At 37.2% G+C, this 11,096-nt stretch overlaps 1 protein-coding gene across 1 annotated transcript; it reads right to left on the bottom strand.

Moving 5' to 3' along the window:
* Nucleotides 1-564: 564 nt before the first annotated feature.
* On the bottom strand, nucleotides 565-10,864 carry LOC117110325 (di-N-acetylchitobiase-like). The gene is made up of 8 exons (XM_033252996.1): nucleotides 10,339-10,864; nucleotides 9,668-9,744; nucleotides 4,654-4,792; nucleotides 4,051-4,253; nucleotides 3,242-3,413; nucleotides 2,550-2,647; nucleotides 2,020-2,184; nucleotides 565-1,829 (listed from the first exon to the last, which is right to left on the bottom strand). The coding sequence occupies exons 1-8, from the start codon at nucleotides 10,862-10,864 to the stop codon at nucleotides 1,635-1,637; spliced, it is 1,575 nt and encodes a 524-aa protein (XP_033108887.1). The 3' UTR covers nucleotides 565-1,634.
* Nucleotides 10,865-11,096: the final 232 nt, after the last annotated feature.

Genomic DNA, 11,096 nt, shown 5'->3' with positions numbered 1-11,096 from the left:
TATTTGTAATATATATGTATATATTTATTATACATTCATTTATATATTTATTTTTATATCGTCGATCAGAACGTATGCAGCGCTGATAGATGTTGTTAAAATACAGATTTAATAGATTAAGAGGGGTGTTCCCCAAATAGGGGTTAGCCTGTAGTGTTAAAAGACATTATATTTCCCCTCGTTTTATGGAAGTGTCCCCTTAATAGGAATGTCCCCTGATTATAGCGTACTGTACTTGCAGATAATCATTATGGGCCTCTCAAAATACATTTCCGAGTATCTAAACACAGAATATTCTGGGGAAGACAACCACAGCTCAACCTCCGGTCCCATGATCCTTTTCCCTTCCCCTTAGAAGATCCCTTAGAATGCTGGGATCGTCGATGAGTGAGAACCTTGTTAACATTTGTTACAATGTTTTTTACTTCTTGCAAAGTGTTGTACGTGCATATTAATATTTTTGTCAGTTATACAAATTTACTAAACGTCCTAGCAATAATACCTACCGGTATGTGAAAACAGTATAATTACTTTGTACATATTTAAAGAAACAAATTACTATTGTAACCTGGTTTAAAAAATACATTTATTCTGTGTATTGCATTGCAGGTTGTCTGACAATATTTAAAACATTCTAAAGAACAGTACAAATGTTTATATGTCTTAAAGTACTTAAAAAATACCTTTCAACAAAATAAATATTCACAATAATCAAATTATCAATCAATTACCAGATTTATACAGGAAAGTAAATCCTTATAAATGTGTGGTTCGATTGCCTGCCGGTGCACCGCTCAGAGGACATGGAGAATAAACCAGAGAAGTTAATAAAAAATATAATTGGTGGCCACTGGGAACACACCTGAAGGAGTAGCATCATCATCATGCTTGACCCATCCCAGCTGCAGACCACACATATTCAAAAGGTAACTCTATTTGTAACCAATGTTCAAATAGATACGTTTCTATGTAGTAAAATACAAAAGCATACAAATGACATGCCACAGACCCATTGTACATTATTTGGGATAGTGCATTCTGTTAAACTTAACAATAAAATCAGTATTTTCATAATTATTGAACAATTTATCATGGTTCAATATATACACTTAGTCAAACCATGTAGTGCATATAACTTTAAGACATGCCTCAAATGGCACCATATTATAATTGCAGCACTCACTAAACATATTTAATTTAATTTAAATAATGTATATTAATTCAATCTAACTTACAGTAACTCTAGGCCACTGGAACAATAAATAGAGTACATACAACATGTCGTATATAATAGTGAGCACTTGGAAGAAACCACTGAGGTGCAATAGCTTATTAATCTCTTTTCTGCTCTTGAGTGCATGACGTAGGCAGATATATAATTTTAATGCCTTTACAGGATTATGTGCGCTCATTAATAAAATAAAAATTACAATTAAAACTTTTCTTGTCTTGGAAACCAAAAATAATGTCTTTGAGTATTTTTCTCTTAATATTTACATACATTTCGTTTTCAATCCCTTCCCTTTGAAAGTATTTTTCTCTTAAATATTTACATACATTTCGTTTTACAATCCCTTCCCCTAAGCAGCAATCAAAAACAATGAAAGCAAAATAATTGTTTAGGCCTGTAAATTTCACAAAAATGAAGCAACAGCATCCCACATGTCTTTCGTTTGTTGTTTAGCCGTACTATCGCCACTATAATCCAGGCAATCTCCATGGAACACTCCAACTCCACGGAGGGTAACACTACTGGCGTAACTGTAACGGTACTTGAGACTCTGCGGGTCATCATACCACATCTGGTGGGTAACACCTGTTGAGGTGCTCTAGAGGACAGACAAAAATGTACCCCTATTATATAATGGTATCTACCAAGGCAATTCAACAGGACTCTCAGTTTCTAAGTAAATCATCTTTATTTAGGTTAAGCCATTTTAGTTTATGGTCAGAAGTAATCTTAGTCTATCTTGCATTATATTCAAACCATCTTACATTTAAAATCAAGACATATCTTACCTTATACTGAAAATAAGGAGCAGCATAAGTACTGTTCCACAGACGTCCTGTTGTGGAATTAACACTCAACATCTTCTGTATGGCACCATACTCAATCTGTTTGCCAGCAGCATCACTGCATGGTGCTCCACGGATTGGAACCTTCTTAATAGTGCATACATGATGCTGGTGAAAAGAAACAGGAATTTTAAAGAGACCTCATACTGTACTAACAAACCTATTTAATTGAATATATTATAAGAATGCCAAAAGGGCAAGAAAGGTTTGTGAATCTGATAATTAGCTGAATTGGAATAACTACAAATATATTGAATATAAGCCGAAGGAATAAATTATTTTTCACTGAAAATACTAAGTAATAAATTGCTAAAACAAAGCTCCAAAAAGGGCTTTCCAAATAAAAGACAGATAAGTGTAAGTCTGTTGAAGAGAAGAAAATTGAGTGTTTTATGAAAACCACGGATCTGATCTATGATTTATCATTGTGGAGGGTGGAATTTCAGCAAAGCTGGACTTAAAGCCAAGTGTACCTCAGTTAAATCGATGCAGGAATAATCATACCCATACCAGGGTACACCAAGTACAAGTTTATCAGGTGAAATACCAAGCTGTAGATACTTCTCAACACCTGAAAGATACAATCAAGACAATGTAAAAGGCTAAAAAAAATTGTGTTAGTTTCAGCTCCAGAATTTGAAATTATGTTTAGGTATTAATTACTATTTTCCATTTACTATCCTATAACTATTTGTATAAAGGCTGGTAAATAATAAAATTTTTTATTTATAAAATAAGTTAAATGGATCTTTGTAATGTATTCTATCATTTCTGTTTCCACCTCCTTTCAGACCATCATTATTAATATTTAATATATTTTCCCATGGAAAAAATATGGTAAGGCTCCAAAATTAGATGAGAGTGCAGAGGTGAAATTTATATTTCTATTTGGCCTAAAATGTAAAAAAAAATATTTAAAAAGTGATACGGGGCATTAACCCTGCAATTATCTATCAGTGAAAATAAATCAATTGAACAGTATAGATTTGCAAACATGTGACTTTGCTGGACTGACAAGATTGGACCAAATTATTGCATTAACAACTTACTTCTATTAATTAATCATTAAATCATTAAACTATTGACTATTGATTGTTATTCCTAATCATGACATTTTAGATCAACTAAATATAAACCTTCATTCACCAAACATCAATTCACGCACCAGAAACAGTTTTATTATATGGTGAATTTGCCATAGCGATGCAGTCACCATAAATCTGGCTCTGTTCATCATACGACATCAAAAACAAGAAGTCACATGACTCTGCAAGACCTTTGTAGTCATAGCAGCATTCGTTAATACAGTCAGGTGAATACATAACATCAGTGGTAACCTGGAAAATAAATCATTATATAAGATTATTATGCATTCATCAGGGTGGATCGAGAGAAAAATGTGAGTAGGTATAATGGGCTGTACAAAGCACTGAGCCTGGGGTGTAGGGGATGTATGGTTCAATTCCCATGACTGCTGTAATTGTGGTTCAGCTTGTGGCTAAATTTAAATAGCACATCGTCTTTCGGACGAGATGTAAACTGCAGATCATGTGTGCAATATGACCCAAGAATGCATAACACTTTTTGGAAATAAGTAGAGATTATCACCTGAGTACTGCCAATTCACTACGAAAGGACCGACTGGAAGGCATTAAAAACTTTTGTGGGGTATCCTTGCTTCACACCAAAATGCCAGTCCAATCTGGTGCTTCTTAGAAGTTTATGTGTGATAGGCAGATTATTTGGTTTGGCGCATGGTTTCTCAACATTGAGGTCAGCATTTTAATTCTCACTCTACATTTGTCTCCTTGAGCAAGGCATTTTCTTTGCACCTTGATTCTCACCACTCAGGCGTATAAATGGATACCTGGTGGTAGGGTTGCTTGTTCCTGCGTTGATTACAGCAGCAACACTTAAGCATAGGGACCGATTATCAATCAAATTAAAAATGCAAACAAGTCATAACCACAGTACCTGTGAACCTGGTATAGCTTGATGGAAAGCTTTGGTGGTGTCAGCAACCAACTGTGTTAGTAACGGAGCTTCCGATTTGTCCAAAGGGTATTCAATGTCGATATTGATACCATCCATAAACTGATCAACTGCCAACTGAACTTGTTTGGAGATCCATTGCTGAGTTACTGTTTCATTTTTAAGTTGTGTTGCTGATAGGTAACCTGTAGAATATCCAAACAAATTTGAGGTGAGTAGGTACACACTTCCTGATAGTTGTCAGTCAACTCAATTCCATAGGGAACACACTTCACATGGCGCATTCAGCAGATCATTTAGATAAAGATCTGCTCAACAATTAGCAGATTGCCTCGCATCATTAATCTGCTGAAATGGATTCGTCGGGCATGTGCGTGCCAGGCTTTGAAAAACAACACGAGATGTACCACGTCCAAAATCATTGTACTCATTCTATTATAGCAATTGCAATCATAATCACCTACAATTATCACTATCACAATGTTCAACATAATAATGGCATTCCAAAAGTTACATATAGGCTCACTATTTATAAAAAAAAAAACAAAAAAAAAACCAATAAATTGTAACAAAATAAATCATTACCCTTTAAAACCACCCTGGCACTCTTTGAGTGGGCATAGCACATCAATTGAGGGTCATACTCTTCAAACATAGCAACTGTTGTCACAACTGACCAATCATAGCTCTTCCAATCCGTGCCTCTACGATGAAATACAAATATCTACAAAGAATTATTAATAACATTTTTAGTACACATGATAATAAACATAAATATAATTAAGCTTAAATATACAAAATTAAAATGTTTAAAGAAAGCATATTAGAAGGAAGATCAAAATAAAAAATAAAAATTATTAATTTTGTAATGTAATATTTTGCTATATTATATAGCACAAAAAAACCATCAGCCAGGACAACTGTTTGGTTTCTATTCAATCCATGACTGACATAGAATTACAATGACAAAAAAAAAATAAATAATACAAAAATTGTACTATGGTAATGTGCTACCATTGCATAACAAATCTGCACAGTGAAGAATAATAGATATAGATAGACAGATTTTAAAATTTCTGTAGTGCTGGTTAAAACGGAGTTGTCACTAGTGCTTTACAATATATTGCAAAAATAAAGAGCAAAATACAATAATAATAATAATAAAGACCCTGAGTGCCCTCCCCCAAGATACCTCAACTTATTCTTCTATTTGTTTGCGTGCATGTTTATTTGGGTTATGCAGTTAAGTTTGCAGTGGGGATAAATTCTTTTTTTTTTAATATTTAATGAAGCGTATTAAATCTCCTCCATTTTGTGCTATATAGGAAGAACATTATTACTTATTATTCTTATTCCATATTCTGTAAAAAAACAAACCCCAGTAGCGAATCCAGAATCCAAGAGGGGAAGCTCGCTAGGTTAACAGTTTGGGGTCTGGGGGCCCTCCACACAACATTATTGTTCCTTTGATTTTGCAATTGAGCGATCAGTATATTTCTTCAAATATCAATTAATTTTGCATTAAAAAAATGATGAAAATTATTCATATAGACAGTAACACAGTTTAAATAGTTGGGCCCTAATGTGAGAGAAGTAAGTTCATTGTTGGAGTGAGTGAAGATGGGAATCAAAGATGTCGCTTTCAATTGTAGACTATTTGGTAAAAAAGAAGCCATTTAGAATTAGATGCCCATTGACTTTGTTTCTAACTTGGTTAGAGAACTTACCCTAGTCCAGACCTAGCACTTTTTTTGAAGGGTACAGGTGGCCGGCAACTGTATTTACCTACATACCACCCCCCTCCCCACCCCCTAGATCGGCCCATGAAACCACACACCAAAACAGAGTGGCATGCTCATCACGGTGGTGCCCTAAATGGGTTCTCCTCATCCATTCAACAGTGCTACATCAAGTTGGCAACACTTCCAAAGATTATTTCCTTTACTAAGCTAGAAGTTGCAGGGTAGGGTTAGGCCCCATCTAAAAAAAATTATTAGTTTATCACCATATCAACGAAAAACTGATGAGGAAGGGAGGTTTTTTTCTTTTTTCTTTGCTAACCCCACCACCATTTTACCGATGTTCACAAGTAAATCAATGGTTAGGGACACATAGTCATAAGAATGGAATCAAATTTATATTTAAAAAATATGGTTTTTTTTTGTACCAGTAAACATATTTGCAAGAAATTCTGAACTTTTCAAGTGAAAAAGATGGGAAAACGACCGTTGGAAATAAAAATATATGTTATATGGTTAAAAAAAAAATCAGAATTTCCTCAAAAGTGATGAGGGAGGGGGTGATTAACTAACAGTTTTTTTTATGGTGCCTTATGTGCCTATAATATATGGTCATGATGTGCTGTTATTGTGACCATATTTAGGCACGTTACAGTTTTTGTTAATAGTGACTTATTCGATTACCTTGGTTAAAATCATGATACCTTTATTCTTGGGTAATATTCCAAATAGGCCTAAGGTTAAGGGACTGTTGAATCTGAGTTGTGTGATGATGTCATCTACAACTTCATTCTTAAGAAGATGTCATTCCCAAATTCATCTTAAAGTTAGTAAATTCATCTTACCAGTCTCGGACATCAGTCAATAATCCAACTTACTTAGCCGTGGGCTCAACTAATTCTGTAAGTTTTCGAGCATCTTAAAGTATTTAATTGTGTTTTTTACCACCATAATTTTTGTTCTCTTTTATAATAATGTATCATGTTTTTATTAATAAATGTACATATTGTATATAATACTAAGCTATTGCGTTTCCTATTCTCTGTTTGTGCTCTGCATGTAACAATTACACACCAGACTGAATTTGACAGTCAAAGTTTAGTATAGTGTTTAATAATGCTTTAATAACCGCCGCGGCGCTTATACATTTTTTGAAGGCTTCAGCAGTGCGGTGCTAATAAAAAAAAAAAAAATATTGGCGCGGCGCTTTCCATTATTCCTATGTTACCAATCTTACGTATTCCCATAGTTTGGTAGGCCTCATAGACCCGGCTACATTATCTTAAATAAACGTTTATAAAGATATATGCTTGTGTCTTCATTGTGTTCATTTGAACGCTGTATACTTTGTATTTATTACCATATTTCTGAAAGTGTTTTATTGCACACAGGCGCTTATTCACTCGAAATTACGCACCGAGGTGCGTATTCGAGAGCGACGCTTAGCAAAAAAAAAAATCACGTTTGGGTGCAGTCCTTATTCAAAACGGCACTTATTGGAGCATTTACGGCAACTGAAAAAAAAAATGAAATAATAGAATAAAATGGTGTTTGTAACCGCTAAAATAATCATTACAATAAAATATAAATGTAATGTAAAGTAATGCAATGGCCAAGCGTTTTCTACCGGTAGATACAAAGCGCTCCCATAAAAAAAAATGAATGCAAGTGAATATTTGTATTGAAATAATATTGAACTAGAGGGCACTCGGAGAATGCATACCTACGCCCACGTCATAATTCTCCTTAGCATAAATTTCCCGCGCATATTGTGCCCATGGGGCAAAAAAACAAGAAGACACCATGGGATTTGAACCCGGGGGCAGTAGTGTGGAAAGCACTTTTCTAACAACTAGGGCCTACACCAAACTGTTTTTACATATAGGCCTATCACTTTGAAATTAACGGTCATATGTTTGTTTGTATTTTACCGGCAAGCCTGTCTAAGCACACACACACGTCCATACGGCAAACAGTTATAAGGTTTTTTTTATCATTGTGTCCTTGACCTTTGACTCTAACCCTTTTTTCCTAAAATTTACTCACTTCCAGATCTTTGGTCATTGAACATTGTGGTCAAGTTTAACGAGTTTCCGGTTAAAACTGTTTCAAAAATCGTTCTTTGTAGATTGTGACCTTGACCTTTGACCCTGACTTCAAAATTCAATTATCTAGAGATCTTTGCATGGCCATGAAACATTGTGACCAAGTTTGTGATGAAAACTGTGGGCTGTAGACAAATAAATAAAAAAATAGATTTCCGTTGATTGTGACCTTGATCTTTAACCCTTCCCCTTTAAAATTTAATCAGCTATCTTCGGTAAAAGAACATTGTGGCCGAGTTTGACGAATTTCTGTTAAAAACTATGCGCTGTGCGCTGTTCACAGCAAATATGGCGACAGACAAATAAATAAATAAATAAACAGTGGCAAAAACATAGCTTCTTGCCAATTCGTTAGAGCAGGTAATAAAACATTGATTATTGTGTTTGACTAACCGATGCCGGGACGCATTATGTTTTTCCCTTACACTTAAGGCAGAAATTACAGAGGGCGCTATTCTATGTGAGTTTGGTGAACTGATATACATGAATATCCCTCGCGAGTCTCGAAAGCAGTGTTCGCTGCTTGTGGAATATGATTCCTGTGATGTGAAAGCCTACGGAAGCCCGTTAGTGTCAACAGTGATCTTTGGGCGGCCGCCACATAATTATCTGGCGGCCGCCAGTTAACTGATTTGAAATTTTTATTCACTGTTGACACTAACAGGCTTCCGTAGGGAAGCCATGTTTGACCATGACACCATTCTTATAGGATTTTTGTTCATCCGAGCTAGAGTCCGTAAAAACTTTTATTCTGATATTTAAGTATTGAGAAGCTTTGTTTGAGAAATATGTGCGACTCATCCAAGCTCTCTTCGTCTGACATTTTGACACTAACTTATGATGTTGGTATGAAAGTACAGGTAGCTGGAGGTGTATGTTTTTATTCCCTCTAATAAAAATTAATTTTTTTTATAAAAAAAATGTATAGAAATCTGTTATTGTAAAAAGCCCTAAAGGTACTTACCGGTATCGGTATTAGTTTCCCGCGTAAGGCTGAATACAATGGTATTATACGTCTGTGCGTTAAGCATTAGCTCTTGACTTGAAGTGCCGTCCTTTCTCAGGGGGATTACCCAGGTCGGCCGTTCAGTGCGCATGCTCATAGATACGCCGGTTTGCGCAGATGAGCTAACCCAGGGAATCTGGGGTCATTGCAGTGTGACCTCCAGGGGGTCATTACATTCCCCATTGTTTGAGAAAGGACGCCATGATGCATACGCAATAACCCAACCCACAGATTTCCAGAATTTGTATGCTTTTTGTGGGCTCCGAGCCATGGTTTACTCGGAAAGGGTTCAGTCCCATAGATAATGCGGTGGAAACCGATGAAACATTGCCACGACGACTTGTATGTAATTTTCTTTTTGGGGGCTTCCGGGTAAGCTCTTGGGCTATCCCGTGTCCAGCCGAGAACCTGGCCCACCGATTTTACTGTCTTTACCAGATGCGGGACCCCACTAGCCATCCTGAATAAGAGTAGCGAGGCCCATCAGTTTTAATAAGCCACGTGCAATCCTTTATATCCCTGCGATTATATTTGCAGCTTTTCGCTCAGTAAACCTACCAGCTCCTATGGTGGAACTGAAGTAGGTCCCTGGGGGAGGCGCAGGAACTTGGGCTTAGTATACTTACCAGCTCCTATGGTGGAACTAAAGTAGGTCCCCGGGAGGTGGCGCAGGAACTTGTCCATCAACTTTGCAGTTCATCCTGTCTGCACTCAGACCTAGGATGAACAAGCTGAAATACTTATCTCACTTGGCCTGGGAAGAGCTTTCGGGATAAATCCCCAAATGCCAACCACGAATTCCTGCTCTCGTAGGGAACAGACCTTCCTGTAAGAGGGAATGAATAGATGACGATTCCTACCACTTAAACAGGATGCAAATCCGGATGAAGTATCGAACCTAGACACCAAACTTCGACTTAACGTCAAAATGAGAGCCTTATGTCGCCACAGAATGCCACACATGATGCTTTGCGACTGAAGTTTAAAACAAGTCACACGTGTAGTCTTATTGTCCATTTTCTGTTCTGCACACCCAGGGTACAGAAACGACTTCCTATTTTGCAAAGAGTGGGAAGGCCCACCTAAAAGGTCTTGGTCCAAAGTCACCAGCCCAGGGCCGGACTACTTCCCCCTGCAAAGATATGGATGGTTTACCACTACTGGAACGGTCACACAGGCCCGCCTCAGCTGCGACCAAAGACATTAGATCAGGGCGACAAAATAAATAGAAAAACATGGCATCGTCATAATTCCTCAAACCCTCTTGAAGGAAAAACTTACTGGCCACATTTCTCCACAAAGTTCGTCATCAATGGCGGTCCGGACTCGGATAGTAATCTAGCCACCTGGATCCCAGGGATACATCAGACCACCCCAATTTCACGTTGGGGACTAATGTAGGGGATGGAGACCGTTCTACCCATTTCCCCCTGGTATCTGAACCATCCGATGAGCGCGGGTTGACAAGAGATGATTAACATGTTCTTACATAATTCCAGCTGACAACCTAAACAAGGTAGATAAATAGACAGATCATGGGATTCGTTATTGATCCCATGGTCCATGGCGTCTACCGTGGTACTTGGAATTGCACTTGGCAGTTTGGCATTGACTTCGAATGCTTTACCAATACTCTGGCCCCGTTTCATAGTCAAGTAGTAATCTGAAGTATTAGTGATACAGATGGACGATAGCTTTCCCCTACGATATACTATAGCAGGAATCGGCCCCACCATGTGACCCGCCATTGAAGTTCCCCTTCCTGCTAGAGTAAGGGTTAGCTTAGATATAATGGGTGGTAAATGTCTTGAGTACACCTTATCTGATATTATAATATGGGATGCTGCACTATCAACAACTACTGTTGTCTGAACGTCATTGACATAAGCAGTCACATACACTCCACTACCAGAATTCTTTCCTGCAGCTATAATTTCTGATGTCATTACTGATCCCTCAACATTCGAACACTTGTCAGATACATCTATCTCAGAGATGAAGTTTCTTGTGGTTCAATCGTTTGTGGATCTATTGCTTGTTGATTACTCTGTTCATGGTTGCATTCAAACAGCTCCTCTGGTAAACCAGTGGACACATAAGATAACCCAGGTGAAAAGTCTGCCTGATGCCGAACTTCTAACTTTACCCCTGATAAAACAACCCCTGTAGATTGGAGGT

Source organism: Anneissia japonica, unplaced genomic scaffold (assembly GCF_011630105.1).
Source record: "Anneissia japonica isolate Jap-2015-1 unplaced genomic scaffold, ASM1163010v1 scaffold5350_len443212_cov192, whole genome shotgun sequence".
NCBI classification, from domain to species: domain Eukaryota; kingdom Metazoa; phylum Echinodermata; class Crinoidea; order Comatulida; family Comatulidae; genus Anneissia; species Anneissia japonica.
This window is presented reverse-complemented; position numbering and strand designations above follow the sequence as displayed.